Genomic DNA, 18774 nt, shown 5'->3' with positions numbered 1-18774 from the left:
GCTATATAATCCTTCTAGATACACTGTGTGTCAACCATGCAGTATAGAATAAAAGGAATAAAAGACATACTTGTTGGGAAAAAATATTTTTAGGCTATATGATTTATAAAAATTCCAAGAGAATATATAAGTAAATTATTAGAATTAATATAAGAATGTTATAAGGTTGCTGGATATAAAACTCAACATTCAAAAGTAAACTGCATTATATACAACAGGAAGTTCTGGTTAGAAAATGCAATTTAAAAAACTTGACTATAATAGCAATAAAAATACAAAAGTACCTAGAAATAAGTCTAATACAAATGTCCACCCCTAGCCAGTTTGGCTCGGTGGATAGAGCATCGGCCTGTGGACTGAAGGGTCCCAGATTCGATTTCTGTCAAGGGCACATGCCCAGGTTGTGTGCTTGGTCCCCAGTAGGAGGTGTGGAGGTGGCGGGAGATCAATGACTCTCTCTCATCATTGATGTTTCTATCTCTCTCTCCCTCCCCCTTCCTCTCTGAAATCAACAACAACAAAAAAAATACGTTTTTTAAAAGATGTCCAGGCATCCATATGAAAAAATTACGAAACTTTATTGGTAGACATGTAAAGAATCTAAATACACGGAGGGTTATATATTACTAGCAGCCCGGTGCATGAATTCGTGCAAATTGAAGGAAATTGATTGGAAGAAATATTTTAATATTGCTATTTGCCCTTTCTCTATAAGTGTCAACCAAATTCACGATCGACAATGACAGATGGAAACACACGTGTGCGACTGATGCCAACGAGAGCTTTAAATGAATCACGCATGTGTGAGTCAACTTAGCCTTTTATAAATATAGAATAAACTTGCCTAGTTAGACCTGCTTTCTGATTTAGCTAAACTTTTTCCAGCCCAGTGAGGCACCCCAACTTCTCTTTCAGGTAATTGTCAGCAACACAGCAGTAACTATCAACACGAAGCAGATTATTATTGTAGATCACACAGGAAGAACAAAGGGTAAAATATTTAACTGCAGCAGTGTTTGACTATATTCTGCGCAGTCAGAAAACCTGAAGTTATTTTCAAGGTCCACCATTTCTTACTTCTTTTCAGTCGGGTCAAGTTTCTAAGCTTTCTAAATCTCCATTTTCCGGCTAATGAAAAGAAAATAGGATTCCACCGAGTCAACTATCTACCTCCTCCAGGACTTCTGTGAGGATCAAGTGAGATAAGGCACGGGAACATGCTTCACAGACATTCGGTTAAAGTGTAAAGGGTTTCCACCTGTGTTCCTGGGCTGAAGAAACTGCAAGGGGGTAGTCATTGCTAGGGAGAGGAAACCGGGTATTGCTATGTGATGTCATTACCAGGCACCCACAGTGACCGTTTCCGGGTTGGGCGGGGCTGTGGGGTGCATTTTGCACCATGGGGTCTTGTCAGAGTTGGCTGCGATTTGGTGGGCTGTGGCTCCGGGGTAGAGGCGGGGCCTGTGTCCCACTTGGGGGAAGCCGAGTGTTGCTTTGTGGGCACCAAGTGTGCAGTGCCGTTTCTCTGTGTGTGTCATGGCAGCTCCTGCACTGAGCGTCTGCCCCTTGGTGGTCAGTGCGCGTCATAGCGACCAGTAGGAAGGTGGGAAGCACACTTAGCATATTAGCCTTTTATATAGATAGACTAGAGGCCTGGTGCACAAAATTTGTGCACAGAGGTGGGGTCCCTCAGCCCGGCCTGCACCCTCTGCAATATGGGACCCCTTGGGGGATGTCCGACTGCCAGTTTAGGCCCGATCTGTGGGGGTCGGCCTAAACCAGCAGTCGGACATCCGTCCCGCAATCTGGGACCTCTGGCTCCTAATCACTCACCTGCCTGCCTGGCTGATCACCCCTAACTGTTCGCCTGCCTTCCTGACCACCCCTAACTGCCTCTGACTTGGCCCCCGCACCTGGGACCCAGGCTTCCCACCTCAGGTCAGCTGCAGGAACCCAGGACCTGGGCTTCCCTCTCTCTGGCCAGCCGCAGCACGCAGGACCCAGAGTTTCCTCCCTCTGGCCGGCCACAGGCATCCTGGACTGGGCTGGCTTCGGTCAGGCCGGCCACAGGCACCTGGGACCACAGGCAGCTTCGCCTGAGCTGGCAGCAGGCACCTGGAACACCTGATCACACCTAACTGCTCCCCTGCTCACCTGCTCACCCCTAACTGCTCCCCTGCCAGCCTGATCGCCCCTAACCACCTCTGCCTCAGCCCCTGCACCTGGGACCCGCAGCCTAGTCTGGAAGGACGTCTGGTCTACTTAGCATATTACCCTTTTATTAGTATAGATTCTTGAGTAGAAAGACTTTCCAATTTGATTAAAATACTTAGAGAAATTATAAAAATTCCTACCAGGGTTTCTGTGGAATTTGACAAATCAGTTCTAAAAATGTATAGGGAGGAAAAAGAGGCCCAAGACATACTCAGAGACTTCTGCAGAAGCATAAGAGCTGGGGTTGGAGTGGGATGGATACTGGAGCTACCACTTATGAAGGACAGCTGGACTGGAAAGACATCCCTGCAGAATGGAAAACTGACCTATGACAGAGGAGGCATTATAGGTAAATATATTATTCAATAAATGGGTATGAAAAATTAATTATTCATCCAGAAAAATAAAATTGGATCCCTGTCTTGAAGCATGTACAAGAACTACTTCCAGGTGGATTAAGGACTTAATTCTGGAAGGCAAAAATGTATTGAACTTTTACTTATTATTATTATTTTTTTTATTTAAAAAATATTTTCATTTATTTTAGAGAGAGAGGAAAGGAGAGAGAGAGAGAGAAATATTGATGTGAGAGAGAAACATTGCTTGGTTGTCTCCTGAATGCACCCCCAATCAGGGATTGAACTTGAAACCTGGGTATGTGTCTGACCAGGATTGAACCTGTGACCTTTTGGTGCATGGGACAATGCCCAACAAATGGAGCCACATCAGCCAGGGCTGTGTTGAGCTTTTAGAAAAAAATATAGGAGAATATTTTTATGAACTTGCAGGTAGGAAAAGATTTCTTAGATTAAAAAGGGATAAACCCATAAAGAAAAGAGTTTATTAATTAATCTACCATAGCAGGGACCCTGCTATCAATAGAGATCATAAAAAGTGAAAAGCTGCATAAAGTGGGATAAAATACTTTAAAAAATATATGGTAATGTCCTAGTAATTAAAATATAATGAAACTATTTTATGAAATATAAAAACAACTCAAAAATGGGTAAAAAGGCTCATGTAATAGAGAGAGAAGAAAATTCCTCATGAATACATGAAAACATGCTCAACAGTAATCAGGAAAGTATAAATAAAAAGCACAATGACATAATTTCACACCTACTAGTTTGGAAAAAGTAAAAATCAGAAAATATTAAGTGTTCATTAGGATATAGCACAATTGGAACTTTGTCCATTTCTGGTGTAGATATAAAATTTGGCAACCTTTTCAAAAATCCCTTATGCATTACCTAGTCAAGTTGAACAAGTGCATACCCTAACTTGAGGCAATTCTACTTTTAGGTGTATATCTCAGAGAAACGCTCACGTATGTGTATTAGATTGGTACTTTCCAAACAGTAATGAACAGGCTAGGGCTTATCGAATGATTTTATAGTTCAGTTAGTTATTATTTTTTATTTTTGCTAATCCTTACCTGAGAATATTTTTTTCTATTGATTTTTAGAAAGAGTAGAAGGGCGTGTGGTGGGGAGGCGGAGAGTAAATGGAGTGAGAAAGAGAAAAAGAGAGAGAGAGAGAGAGAGAGAGAGAGAGAGAGAGAGAGAGAGAGAGAGAACATCATTGTGAGATAGACACATTGATTGGTTGCCTCCTGCATGGGGCAACTGGGCTGGCATTGAACCTCTAACCAAGGCATGTGCCCTTGACTGGGAATGGAACCCAAGACCCTTCCCTGACTGTCCAAGGCTCTAACCATTGAGAAACACCAGCAGGGCTAATTATTTTTTCTTGTACTAGTTTTCCCTTCTTAGCTATATTCATTCACTTTCATGATACAATGGGTTAGAAGAGCTATCCAAGACAGAGTCCTTTTTAATATCTATAGTAATAAAAGCATAATATGCTAATTAGACCGGATGTCCTTCCAGACGTGATTCCGGACATCCTTCCAGATGAAGCCAGGGCTGGAGGAAAGCCCAGGTCGGCAGCCAGAGCAAAGCCTGGGTCCTGGGTGCCAAAGGGAAGCTGGTGCTGGCAGCTGGGGGAAGGAAGGCCTACTCTTGCACGGATTTCGTGTATCGGGCCTCTAGTAATGTATATAACAGAAATAAGAGTCTTGTAGTCTCAAAAAACAGAGTCAAACCCCAATGCTATCTTTTAGTGGCTTTGTATTTCTGTCTAAATTCCTTAATCTATCCAAGCTTACATTTCCACATTTAGAAAATAAATAATACTTACATTTGTGTGGTTATTGTGACAAACTGAGAGATGTGATTTACATAAAATAGAAGCAGTGTATGTTCAAATAGTGGTTGTGATTGTTATTGTTTGTTTTTCCAATATAAGTTTCGCAGCATATTTGAGAATTTCTTCTTAAAAAATATATATTTTTTATTGATTTCAGAGAAGAAGGGAGAGGAAGAGAGAGATAGAAACATCAATGATGAGTAAATTGATTGACTTCCTCCTGTATGCCCCCTTCTGGGGATGGAGCCCACAACCAGGGCCTGCGCCCTTGACCAGAATTGAACCCGGGTCCCTTCAGTCCACAGGCCAACGCTCTATCCACGGAGCCAAACTAGCTAGGGCTATTTGAGAATATCTTGATTGGTGAAAGAAAGCTTATATGGAAACTGTAACATACATAACTCATTTGTTAATTTTGTTAATTAAGATTTAAAGCTTAATTCTCTTAGGAAGTATAATAACCTTTGTATTCAATATTGCATTACTTACATAACTCTATGATACCACATGAAGCAAGTATTAGAACTGCCCACAAATAAATAGCGTTCTTCTTCTAAATCCTAAAAGAAATTGCAAAAGCAACTATGACATATGAAGGTAACTTAAAAAAATAATTTAATACAGGGATCAAAGTCACAGAGGAACTAAGTTAATTATGTAAGATTAGAGGAAGTATAATGAATAAATTTCAGAATAAAACTAATAAGTCCAATTCTTTAGTTACTCTCTGTAATTGAGGATTTACTATGATGGGTGGCGACAAATTAAGATGGCTTATTGTTTCTATTATATTTGACTTTGTGTAATAATAAGGAATATATATATATATGTCTTTGCTCCCAGTTCCTGAGTCAGGGGTCCTGAAACTTTTTAAACAGGGGGCCAGTTCACTGTCCCTCAGACTGTTGGAGGGCCGGACTATAGTTTAAAAAAAACTATGAACAAATTCTTATGCACAGTGCACATATCTTATTTTGAAGTAAAAAAATGTTTTCAGCGGGCCGCATGTGGCCGGCGGGCCGTAGTTTGAGGACCCCTGTCTGAGTCTTTGACCGTGATTCCCAACACAGAGCTCCCTAAACTCTTGTCATGTCCCGAGTGATAGGAGTGTCTGATGCAGAGCTCCTACAATTTTCCCCACTGAAACACAATTCAGTGAATTTTCTTGTTTAATGGTTACCAACCAGAGGTGATTCTGCTCACCAAGGGACATTTGGCAATTCCTGGAAATATTTTTGGTTGTTTTTGAGTGAGTTTCAAAAGTCACATGTCCCTCCTTAAAGGTTGTAAAATCTGATGACACTATACCTAAATGACAAAGATAGTCCTATGTACGCATGTATTTGTGTGCGCTTATTTTTTCACATAACATGTTTCATAATGTTTCTATGGGTTTCCCACATACAAAAAAAAGGGAAAGGAACCCGGCTGGCATGGCTCAGTGGCTGAGAATTGATCTATGAACCAGGAGGTCATGGTTCGAGTCCCGGTCATTTCACACGCATGGGTTGGGGGCTTTTTCCCCAGTGGGAGGCGTGCAGGAGGGAGCTGATCAACGATTCTCTCTAATCATTGATGTTTCTCTCTCTCTCTCTCTCTCTCTCTCTCTCTCTCTCTCTCTCTCTCTCTCTCCCTCCCTCCCTCTCCCTTCCTCTCTGAAATCAATATAAAGATATTTAAAAAAAAATAAAACAATAAAAGAGGAAGGACTCCTGTACTTCTTCGGGAATTATGTTCATGAAACTTAAAAAACTCATAAACTCAAAAGCCAAATTCAAATAGTTTCCCATCTATAGGGATTAAAAAATGAATTAATATTCATCTGGCTTCTCTCATATCACTCTACTTGTTTCATGAAAATGAAGACTGTTAATTTAAAAGAAGGAACAGCCTAACCGGTTTGGCTCAGTGTATAGAGCATCGGCCTAGGGAACTGAAGGGTCCCAGGTTCGATTCCAGTAAAGGGCATGTACCTTGGTTGCGGGCACATCCCCAGTAGGGGGTGTGTAGGAGGCAGGTGATCGATGTTTCTCTCTCATCAATGTTCCTTACTCTCTATTCCTCTCCCTTCCTCTCTGTAAAAAATAATACATATTAAAAAAATAAAATAAAAAGAAGGCACAGGCCCCAAAGTAAAGGCGGGATTAGTCACACAGAGTCTCTGTAGGAGTGGCTTTACACATTTGTGTGAAAACTTAAGCTGTGAGGTGTGGGTCCAGTATTTTGTTACTAATTGATAAAGTGCCAATATTTTAAAATGCTTGCCCTGGCTGGTTTGACTCAGTGGTAGAGTGTTGGCCTGGGGACTGACGGGTCCCGGGTTCGATTCCCGTCAAGGGCACATGCCTGGGTTGCGGGCTTGGAGGCAGCCGATTAATGATTCTCATCATTGATGTTTCAATCTCTCTCTCCCTCTTCCTTCCTCTATGAAGTCAATTAAAAAAATATTAGAATGCTTTACTTTTTTGGTAAACCTGAAAGGATTTATTTATTTCCATTCACATATGTTTTCTTGAAAAAACAAACAAACAACAGAGTAAAAACGAATCTAGAAATGGCTCTTCATCCTGGACATTGTCATAGGAGTAAATGACGTGAGCGCTCTCAGCCGGGAGTACTGTTATCATTACAATGGTAACTGGGGCTTGAACATGCTGATGATAAGGCTACGTGAAAATCACATACCATTCCATCACTTATAACTTGCAAAGACACATCTAAAAAGTAATGACATTTTAACAGTAATTTAAAAATACCTCTCATTTACAGTTACAACTTATACTATTTAAAACAGGTTGAATTAGGTTGAAAGCTCAAAAAAAGGAAAAATGAACTGGATTTTTCAAGTTTCATAATTTAGATCAACTCACTGGCCCTGTGACAATTGGTCTTATAGTCTGAATGCCCGGAGAAGAACAGCGCAGCTCTGTCTTAGGCGAACTAGCAGTTAAAGAGAACAAGAAGGGAGAAATAAATAAAGATGCATACGAGATTAATCAAAGTTTTCTACTCTTGTTTAAGCCTAAAACTTCAATAAGAAAAAGAAAAATACAGCAATATTTGACTTCTATTTTCAAACTAATTTTGTTTTTCTTTTCACATCTATTTAATGGGAAGAAATTCACATTAAATCACAGCCTTGAGTCTGAATTCATGCTATGTGAGTGTTTTGTTACGTGTAAATACACATACATTGACATTCACAACAAAAATATTACCGTTTATTTTTCAGAGAACAAGTTCCTGGCACACTCCACTCAGAAAATAATGTTCCTTCGTATTCTAACGTAATCTAAAAAAAGAAGATAAAATAGTTCACACAAAAACTTTGCTCCAAAATTTTCATCTCATTGTTCAGATGTACGATTTAATTTTCTGGGTCTTTACTAAAGGAACTAGAGACCCAGTCCATGAAATTTGTGCATTCAGGAATGGATTGGCCCTTCAGCCTGGCCTGCACCCAGTCCAGGAGCCCTCAGGGGATCTCCAACTGATGGCTTAGGATTGGACCTGTCAGTTGGACATCCTCAGTGCTGCCGTGGAAGAGGGAGAGGCTCCTGCCACCACTGCTGCACTTGCCAGCCATGAGCCCAGCTTTTGGCTGAGCGGCGCTCCCCCTGTGGGAGCGCACTGACCACCAGGGGGCAGCTCCTGCATTGAGTATCTGTTGCCTGGTGATCAGTTCGCGTCATAGCGACCTGTCATTCTGCAGTTCAGTCAATTTGCATATTAGCCTTTTATTACATAGAACTAGAGGCCCGGTGCACAAAAATTTGTGCACTGGTGGGGGGTGGGGGGGGTTGTCCCTCAGCCCCTCATGTGCCCTCTCTCAGTCTGGGACCCCTCAGGAGATAATCACCTGCTGGCTTAGTTCCGCTCCCCGGGTGGCAGATGGCAGGTCCGATCCCTCGGTGCCTGCCCCGCCTCCCCGGGTTGCGCACACGGCAGGGCCGATCCGGGGGTTGGAGCACCACCACGGGTTGGGTCGCACACGGGACGCCCGGGCGGGCCAGCCGATTGCTGCTGCCCCGCCGGGCCGCCCCAGGTCGGGCGGCACATGGGATGCCCGAATGGAGGCCGGGCGGGCTGGCCGATCGCTGCTGCACCACCCGGCCGTCCCGGGTCCGGTCGCACACGGACGCTCACCGCCCCGGGTCACAGATAGCAGGCCCGGATGTCGGCAGGGCAGGTGGGATGGCACTGTCCCACCCCACCGCCCCGGGTCGAAAATAGCAGGCCCAGATGGCGGCAGGGCAGGCGGGATGGCGCTGTCCCGCCCTGCCTGCAGTATGCAAATTAGCCATCTTTGTTGGTGGTTAATTTGCGTATTGCGCTGATTAGCTAATGGGAGGCGTAGCAAAGGTACAGTTAATTACCATGTTTGTCTATTATTAGATAGGATAATAATTAAACTTTGATGTATTTGAAATTTTAGAAAGTAGTAGAATGAAAGAAAAGTAACTTTTCTGAGACACTTCAGTAGTTTCCCCACCAAATAAGATTTTTATTTTATTTCAAAAATAATATATTAAGTATCTAGGAAGTACTCTAGTAGGTTCTGAGGATTAAAATAAGAAGATAAATGAGACAGGGTCATCCTGTCTGTATCATGACATTATGTTTTAAATATTAATCACAAAACACTCAAACCAACACCACTTGTTTTTGCAACTTACATATCTAAGGACTATTATTAGAGAGGGAGATCTATATTAGGAAGATGAATGAAATGAATATGAAATAAAAATAAAAGAATGACACTGTACTATACAACTGAATATGATTAACTCTGCCCTAAGACAAAAACAACAACAAACAAACAAAAAAACTTAACTTTTAAAAAGTTAAACACTTACAGTACTTCTGGTACTAAAAATGCGGTAGTTTGGGCTGCTAGCGTGGTATCTGTGGAGGAAAAGGTCAAATAAGAATTGAAAATTAATTTCTCCTACAAGGAAGAGGGATTCTATGCATGGTCAGAGCATGCCTGGGCTGCCAAGAGCTTTACATTTCTGCCCACACATCTTCCTGGAGAGCAGGGTCAGGGCTACAACTCAGGATTACCTGTGAACTCTACCCACCACTCAAGAGATGTTAGGGTTTGCTCAGTATCCAAAGACACTAGAATGACAAGTACAGATGCTTCTTGACTTACAATGGCGTTACGTGACAATAAACCCATTGTAAATCGAAAATATTATCATTCAAAAATGCATTTAATACCCCTAGCCTACCAAACATCACAGCTCAGCATAATGTCTTAAACGTGCTCAGCTCACTGACATTAGCCTATAATTGGACAAAATTATTTAACATAAAGCCTATTTTATAATGAAGTGTTGAAAAATCTCATGTAGTTTACAATGCACATGGCTTTTCCATCACCACAATGTCAAAAAATCATTAAGTGGAACTATCATATGTTGGGAACTATCTGTAAATACTTTTCCAACTTTTTTATTTACTTATTTACCTTTAATACTAGAAGCCCAGTGCACGAAATTCGTGCACGGGTGGGGTCCTTAGAGACTTCCAGCTGGGGCCTCCCTTCCGCCCCCTGGTGGTCACAGTATGTCATAGCGAGCGATCGAATTCCCGGTCAGGGGAACTCCTGAGGGGACACTTTTTTAAAATATATTTATTATTAAGATATTACATATGTGTCCTTATCCCCACGTTACCCCCTACCCCCCACCCCCGCTCATGCCCTCACCCCCCCCCCCATTGTCCGTGTCCATTGGTTAGGCCTATATGCTTGCATATAAGTCCTTTGGTTGATCTTTCCCCCTTACCCCCACCCTCCCCTACCTTCCCTCCAAGGCCCGACAGTCCAATCAATGCCTCTCCGTCTCTGGATAAGTCCTTGTTCATCAGTTTATGTTGTTCATTGTATTCCACAAATGAGTGAGATCATGTGGTATTTATCCTTCCCTGACTGGTTTATTTCACTTAGCGTAATGCTCTCCAGTTCCATCCATGCTGTGGCAAATGGTAAGAGTTCCTTTTTCTTCTTCCTCTTCTTAAAGAATACCTTTCAGCATTTCATATAATGCTGGTTTGGTGGTAATGAACTCCTTTAGCTTTTTCTTATCTGTGAAGCTCTTTATCTGACCTTCTATTCTGAATGATAGCTTTGCTGGATAAAGTAATCTTGGTTGCAGGTTCTTGCTATTCATCACTTTGAATATTTCTTGCCATTCCCTTCTGGCCTGCATGGTTTCTGTTGAGAAATCAGCTGACAGTCGTATGGGCACTCCCTTGTAGGTAACTGAGTTTCTTTCTCTTGCTGCTTTTAAGATTCTCTCTTTGTCTTTTGCTCTTGGCATTTTAATTATGATATGTCTTGGTGTGGTCCTCTTAGGGTTCCTTTTGTTTGGGGTTCTCTGCACTTCCTGGACTTGTAAGTCTATTTCTTTCACCAGGTAGGTCAAGTTTTCAGTCATTATTTCTTCAAATAGGTTTTCAATATCTTGCCCTCTCTCTTCTTCTGGTATCCCTATAATTTTGATGTTGGTACGCTTGAAGTTGTCCCAGAGGCTCCTTACACTATCTTCATATGTTTGGAATCTTTTCTTTTTTCTTTTTCGGTTGGGTATTTTTTCTTTGTATTTCAAATCTTTGACTTGATTCTGGGGATCCTCTTGTCTGCTGTTGGATCTCTGTATATTATTCTTTATTTCAGTCAGTGTATGCTTAATTTCTAGTTGGTCCTTTTTCATATCCTCGAGCGTCTCACTAAATTTATTGGCGGTTTCCATAAAATTCTTGAAAAACCTTATAAACGTGGTTTTGAACTCTATATCCAGTCATTTGCTTTCCTTCATTTCTGTCATTTGTGACCTGTTTCTTTGTGTCCGCATTTTTTATGCTTCCCTGTGTTGGTAGACTGGTTTTGTGTGCTAGGTGTCCTGTAGGGCCCGGTGGCTCAGCCTTCCCCGTTACCTGATGTGGACACTCTTGGTGCACCCCCTTGTGGGCTTTGTGCACAGTCTTGTTGTAGTTATGCCTTGATTGTTGTAGGATCACTGGGAGGAATTGACCTCCAGGCCAATTGGCAGTGAGAATCGGCTGTGTCTGCAGTGGGAGAACTTCTGTGCTGAAGACACCCTTCTGGGGCAAGACTTGCTTCAGTGGGGCTTTGGTGCTCACTGAGTCTGCCCCCTGGGTGTGTCCCTTATGGATCTGAGGAGTTGTAATCCGGATGGTCCCCCTCTGACCACTGGGTACACTGGCTCTTGGAGGTTACCCAGCAGGAGCTATGAAGAGAACTACAGATTCCCCTTCCTTTTTTGGAGTTTGGAGGTGCCCTGATGGGGCCCAGCTGTGAAGCAATGCAAGATGCTGTGAGGCCTTGGGCCTTCTCTTGGAAGTTCTGGGTCTGTGGCCCTGCTGCAGTTTGTTAGGTAATTTTCAGGTTGCAAAGGGCCAGGGCATTCATATGCAAAAGCCTCTGCCACAGCCTGGGTGGGCCGGGGTCTCAGGGAATCAAAGGGCGGAGCAAGGAACTATGGCGGATTCTCAGCCCTGCCCTAAGGGGCCGCGGCGCGCATCTCAGTGTCCTGATAATTTAATTGCTGCAAGCACCTCTGAGGGAAAGCTGCCCTTGAGTTCCGAGTTCTGCCCGCTGCCAGACAGTCCAGTTTCTCCCCGTATGAGTCCTGGGTCCCCAGAGACTTCCCGGAACCGGAGTTCAGAGCAGTCAGAGCTTGTGACTGCCTCCCGATTCAAAAAGACAGCCGCGTCCTCAGGTACCAGCCCCTTTCTGCGCACTCTCGAGCCTCCATACCTTTGCACTTTACTTCCGCAGCTCCTGACCCTCAATGTGCTTTTCTCTTTCCTTCTAGCTGTAGAATTTCCACTCCGCCTGCCCTCCTGTAAGTTCTGGAATGATGTCTGTTCTGTCCTTTTATTGTGTTTTGAAGTTGTTGTAGGAGGCAGCAATTTTGGTGTTTCCCTATGCCGCCATTTTAGTTTTCTCCTGAGGGGACACTTTGCATATTAGGTAGGCATATATATGTGTGTGTGTGTGTGTATACACATACACATACATATACATACACACACATACATATATATATATACATATATATGATATTTTTATTGATTTCAGAGAGGTAGGGAGAGGGAGACATAGAAATACAATGCTGAGAGAGAATCATCCATCAGCTGCCTCCTGCACGCCCCCTACTGGGGATCCAGCCCACAACCTAGGCACATGCCCTTGACTGAGTTGAACCAGGGACCCTTCAGTTCGCAGGCTGATGCTCTAGCCACTGAGTAAACCAGGTAGGGCTGTTTTTGTTTTAGGATGAAAACTGTTAAAGAATATTGGCTGTATTACCTTCACTTATAAACTGAGCATTAAAATAATGAAAAAAGATTAAAAACCCATAAAACAGTATTGCTTGTTTGAAAAACTGAGTAAAGAGCAAATTTCTGTGAGTCCTTGTTCATTTTCATTTCTATTATTCAGGGTCCTTGAATCTATCTAAAGCAGCATTGTCCAACATAAATATAATGCAAGCCACTTATGTAATTTTAAAAATTTCTAGTGGCCGCATTAAAAAAGCAAGAAGAGACAAGTGAAATTATTTTATTTTTTTAATTTGAAAAATTTTAAAATTCTCACCTGAGAATATTTTTCAATTGATTTTTCAGAGAGAATGGAAGAGGAAAAGAGAAAATTTTCCATTGATTTTTCATAGAGAGTGGAAGAGAAAGGGAAAGACAGAGGGAAATATCGATGTGAGAGAAACACATCTATTTGTTGCCTCCTGCATGCATCCCAACCAGGGTCTGGGCACGGGAGGAGCCTACAACCTAGGTACGTGCCTTTGACCAAAATGGAACCTGGGACCCTTCAGTTCGCAGGCCGATGCTCTACCCACTGAGCCAAACGGGCTAGGTCAAGTGAAAAGATGTTACAAAAGATCTTCATTTGGAGTAGTCATATTTCAACTTCTCAAAAGTCACATGGGGCCAGGGGCTCTCATAAACCATTCTTTTTTTAAAATTTAAATTTCAGTATACTTTTAATATTATTTTGTATTCAGCTGTACAGCATAGCGGTTAGACAATCCTATACTTTACAAAGTGCTCCCCCTGATAGTTCCAGTGCCCACTCGGCACCATACGTAGTCATCACAATATGATGGACTCTCTTCCCTATGCTGTACTCTACATCCCCATGACTACTTTGTGCCTGCCATTCTGTACTTCTTAATCCCTTCACCTCTTTCCCCCGGACCCCAATCTCTCTCCCCTCGGGTAACCACCAGTCTGCTCTCTGTATCTATAAGTCTGTTTCATTTTTGTTTGTTCATTTATTTTCTTTAGATTCCACATGTAAGTGGAATCATATGGTATTTGGCACTAGCCAGTTTGGTTCAGTGGATAGAGCATCGGCCTGCAGACTGAAGGGTCCTGTGTTCGATTCTGGTCAAGGGCACATGCCCAGGTTGCGGGCTCCATCCCCAGCCGGGGGCGTGCAGGAGGCAGCCCATCAATGATTCTCTCTCATTATTGATGTTTCTCTCTCTTCCTCTCTCTTCTTCTCTGAAATCAATAAAAATATATGTATATTTTTAAAAAGAAATCATATGGTATTTGTCTTTCTCTGGCTGACTTATTTCGCTATGCATAATACCCTGTAGGTCAAGCATGTCAAACTCGCGGCCTGCGGACCACAATGAATATTTTTGCGGCCCTCTCGATATAATGGTAAGAAACATTTTAGTAAAATTTCATAACTTTTTACAATATCCTGTTATACATCATTATTAAGGACGAACTACAATGTTCGCTAATGACTGCTGACTAAATTCCTGTTACATTCATTTCCCTTACACGCCTTATGCGCAGGTGCACCATTTCTCTCCACTAATACCAGCAGCGAATATTTTAGCAGCCGATGGCCACCTCATTAGTCTTGGACTGACTTGTCTGATGTGCAACAGGAAATATTTCGCTTTTGGAGAACAACAAAAATAGGTTTATTTGCGTGAGGCTCATTAGTTTGTGCCGTTATTCAGTGTCTGGTAAGTTAACGTTCAAGAAAAAATAATTTTTATTAAAATGTCTTATTATTTTGTTAACGATGACTCACATATTTCGGCCCCTTGTATTCCGCATGTCTCTATCGAAATAAACCCACGTTTCTATGAAAAGGGAAGCTGTTGTGCTTTGGGGGCCACAGCCACTCACACCTTGTTTACCTGGCCCGCTCAGCCTTCGAGTTTGACATGCTTGCTCCAGGTCCATCCCCGCTGTTGTAAACGGTAAGATTCCCTTTTTCATGCCGAGTAATATTCCACCGCGTGTCTGTACCACGGCTTTTGCACCCACCCCAGGAGATGCGTTTTTCTCACCTTTTCATAGAGAAAACAAAGGCTCACACACGTGTTAGAACAGAATGCCCCTGTTCGCTTTCTCATGACTTCACTGACCTCTGCAATGGCCTCTCTTATTTGCCCCCCTCAACGCCCCCCCCCCCCAGTGAGATGCCTGGGTCCCCCCCCATGGCCACGTGATGGTTTGGCTGCTCGCTGGTGTTCTTACGCCGTGAACGTGGGAGAGCAGGAATTACTGTCAGGGCAAAACCTCCATGGAACAGAACATTCGCAGGGCGTGCTTCTTTCTGGTTAACCCCCCGAATTTAACCTGCGGTGAAAACCTTTCTAGGGTATTTTAATACACGTCCTTCAACCACTGGCGACCTAGTTAGCCTAGTGCAGCGGTTCTCAACCTGTGGGTCGCGACCCCTTTAACGGTCAAACGACCCTTTCACAGGGGTCGCTGAAGACCATCCTGCACATATCAGATATTTACATGACGATTCATAACAGCAGCAACCTCACAGTGATGAAGTAGCAACGAAAATAATGTTATGGTTGGGTCACCACCTGAGGAAGGTTGAGAACCGCTGTGTGAATTCCCCGCCCCCATCCCCAATCTCTGTGGCAATTTTTGAATTTTTGCTCCTCTCTTCTCGGCAAAAACAAAAGTCTCCGGATTCCTGGGGGCTCAGCGACGTGAAGTGACCGCGACTCCAGGGCAGCCCAGTCCCAACAGCGCCCCCTCATCTCGCGCCTGGAGGCACCGGAAACGTCCGGCAGGGGCGGTGGGGCGCTGGTACCCGGGGGAGGGGGGCGGGGAGCTGAGGGCCCGGACGGTGGCCGCGGACTCTGAGGCGCTGGGAGGGGGACCCCTGCGAGGCCCCGGGAGCCCCGTCCTCCCCTGGCGTCTCTACCTCCACACAGCCGAGCCGCAGCAGCTCAGACAGGACAGCAGCACCGCCACTGCCCCGGCGGACATGGCGCCCGGACACTCCGTGGAACCGCGCCTCCTCGCCGGTTACGCCCACCGGCCTACCCGCCACGTGCGCATGCGCGGGAGCGTGCCTGTGCTCGTGCGTGTGCGCGTGCGTGTGCTCGTGCGTGTGCGTGTGCGCGTGCGCGTGCGCGTCAGCGACCCGGTGCTGAAGAGGAAGCCTCAGTGGAAAATCAAAAGCAGGGCGGGTAGAGGTTGGGAGGAAGAGGGGGACGGGGATTAAATGGGAGCGATCTGTCACACTACCGACAAGGACAAATAAAATAAAATCCAAACCAGGTATTCGGAAAGGCAGAGCCGTGCTTTTTTGGAGTGGAATAGCAAACCACCTCGGAAAACCCGGGGTGAATGAAGATAGAACTTCCCAGTCAGTGTTTCTTTCAGACCAGTGGTTCTCAACCTTGGCTGCACATTAGAATCGCCTGGGAATCTTTTCAAAATCCTGATTTCTGGGCCTCGTCCTCCGGAAATTCTGTTTCTTTGTTATGAGGACGAGGCCCAGAAATCAGGATTTTAAAAAGATTCCCAGGTGATTCCGATGTGCAGCCAAGGTTGAGAACCACTGTCTTAGACCCTTCATTTACAGGTCAAGTAGAGGAGGAAGAGGAACCGTGTGGCTGGAGAACATGGTAACACAAAAGCCACAAGACGGTTAGATTTAGCAATGTGAAGGTTACTGACAGGAGCAGTCTCCAGGGAGTGAGGTCCAAAGAACATCTAGAATGGTTTGAGGAGTGAATCTAAAGTGACGAAATGGAGACTATAGCGGCTAGGGCACAAATGGGATCGGGCTGTGTGGTCAGTGGAGGACATTGTAAAGATGAGAATACTAAGGTATACTTGCATGTAAAGAGAGAAATTGGTGATCTGGGAGAGAGGGCGAGGTTTCCAAGGGCCAGGTAAGGAGGAGAGATCATCCAGTGCACAAGTGGAAGGAAGTGGAGGGGTTGGCCATTAGTAGGAGGGCTGCTTCACCCATAGTGACAGCATATAAGGTAGATACAGGTGCATAGTGATGGCCTAGAAGCTATAGAGACAAATGGAAGCCAGATAGAAATTTGGGGATGGGGAAATGAGGGTTTCTTTTCAGATTTGCTTTTTCTCCATGAATAAGAGACAAGGTAATCATTGGAGAGTCAGAGGGGGGAGAGGTGGAGTGGAAGGAATTTGAAGAGAGAAGAAGGTATAAAATAGGGAAAACAAATATACTAGGAAAAGAGGGTTGAACGCCAGGCAGTGTTGAGTGGCAGTACGTGCTGTATGCATGACTGTTAATTGACTGTCATCAAAGTTGTGGACAAACTTTTTAAATTGTTGGCCATCTGGGGAGAAAACATAGCTGGGATTCAGAGACTGATGGTGCTTTTTGTCTTAGATGTTTCCACTTATGAAGTGACTTTTTTAGCTTCTTGGTATGGCAGTGAAATGTGGTTGATCTCTGACCAATCTTTGACTGCAGGGGTTGCAGTCATTGTCCAGGTAGGCACTGCAACTCTGTATCTGGAGTGGATATCACCTTGGTAGAGGTATGTAATTTTCCCTGGCTAAGTTCAACATAGCTTACCTGTCAATCCTGTGTTTCATGTGTCTGCTGGAGAATTATTCCATGTTGGTGCTAAGGTAAAGATCATCCTTGTTGAAATTTGGGTAATTAGCTGCCCCATTGCATATATATGTATTTATTATCCTATCTAATAATAGAGAAACTTGGTAATTAACCATAACTTTGCTACCCTTCCCATTGGCTAATCAGCGAGATATGCAAATTAACTGCCAACCAAGATGGCGGCCGACAGCCAGGCAGCTGAAGCGAACATGAGGCTTGCTTGCTCCAGTGACGGAGGAAGCCAAGGTTCCCCGCCAGCCGCAGCCCAGCTCTGAGCTCCAGATGCAACAATGTTGCAATTATAGAAGCTAAACAAACCCTGAAACCTGCTTTCAGCCGCCAGCGGGCTCAGAGCTTAGAGCGCCAGTGATGGCAACAGAGTTTCAATTATAGAAGCTAAACAAACCCAGATACCTGCTTTCAGCCAGCCACAGCCTCAGAGCTGGAGCCGGCTCTCAGCTCCAGTGACAGCTATAGAAGGTAAATAAATCCCAGAACAAAAGAAAAACAGGATGGGAGCTTCAGTCTCCCGCCAGCCTGAAAACGGCCCTCAGCCCCTCACCCAGACTTGCCAGGCACCCCAGTGGGTACCCCCACCCTGAAGGGGCTGTGACCAGCTGCACACAGCCATTAGCCCGTCATCCAGCCTGGCTAGGCACCGAAGCGGGACCCCCACCCTGATCCGGGACACCCTTCAGGGCAAACCAGTTGGCCCCCACCCGTGCACCAGGCCTCTATCCTATATAGCAAAAGGGTAATTTGCAAACTGACCCTAACAGGAGAAAGTACACCGGTGGTGGTGGGAGCCTCTCCTGCCTTCTCAGCAGCGCGAAGGATGTCCGACTGCAGCTTAGGCCTGCTCCCCGCTGGCAAGTGGACATCCCCCGAGGGCTGCCGGGTTGCCAGAGAGATGTCTGATTGCCATCTTAGGCCCAATCCCCGGGGGAGCAGGCCTAAGCCAGCCAATGATCACCCCCAAGGGGTCCCAGACTGTGAGAGGGCACAGGCCGGGCTGAGGGACCACCTACCCCCGAGTGCACAAATTTTTGTTCACTGGGCTTCTAGTCAACACTAATAAAAGAGAAAAATGGTAATTGGCGTACAAGCTACTCTTTTCATTGGCTAATCAGGGCTATATGCAAATTAACTGCCAACTAAGATTGGCAGTTAACTGCCAACTAAGATTGGCAGTTAACTGCCAACAAGATGGCGGTTAATTTGCATATGTAGGCACAATGCAGGGAGGTGAAAGGGAAAGCAGGAAGAAGCCCCCTGCCACTGACAGTGATCGGAAACCCAGGGGGGAGCTAAGAGCTGGGGGGCAGGGCAAAGGCGGCCCTAAGGCCGCCTTTGCCCTGCCCCCCAGCCATGATCGGAGAATCAGGCGCCTTTGCCGCCCTGGCCAGTGATAGCAGGAA

At 44.6% G+C, this 18774-nt stretch overlaps 1 protein-coding gene across 1 annotated transcript in view; it reads right to left on the bottom strand.

Moving 5' to 3' along the window:
• LOC132222372 (cation channel sperm-associated auxiliary subunit epsilon-like) overlaps positions 1–15774 on the bottom strand; it is an 87704-nt gene extending 71930 nt beyond the window's left edge. The window contains exons 1-5 of the mRNA XM_059677266.1: positions 15671–15774; positions 9279–9327; positions 7641–7714; positions 7293–7362; positions 4912–4982 (exon numbers count right to left, since the gene is read on the bottom strand). Of these exons, the coding sequence (XP_059533249.1) occupies positions 4912–4982; positions 7293–7362; positions 7641–7714; positions 9279–9327; positions 15671–15735 (329 nt within the window). The 5' untranslated portion in view covers positions 15736–15774. The remainder of the gene's footprint in view (positions 1–4911; positions 4983–7292; positions 7363–7640; positions 7715–9278; positions 9328–15670) is intronic.
• Positions 15775–18774: the final 3000 nt, after the last annotated feature.

Source organism: Myotis daubentonii, chromosome 20 (genome assembly GCF_963259705.1).
Source record: "Myotis daubentonii chromosome 20, mMyoDau2.1, whole genome shotgun sequence".
Classification (NCBI taxonomy): domain Eukaryota; kingdom Metazoa; phylum Chordata; class Mammalia; order Chiroptera; family Vespertilionidae; genus Myotis; species Myotis daubentonii.
This window is presented reverse-complemented; position numbering and strand designations above follow the sequence as displayed.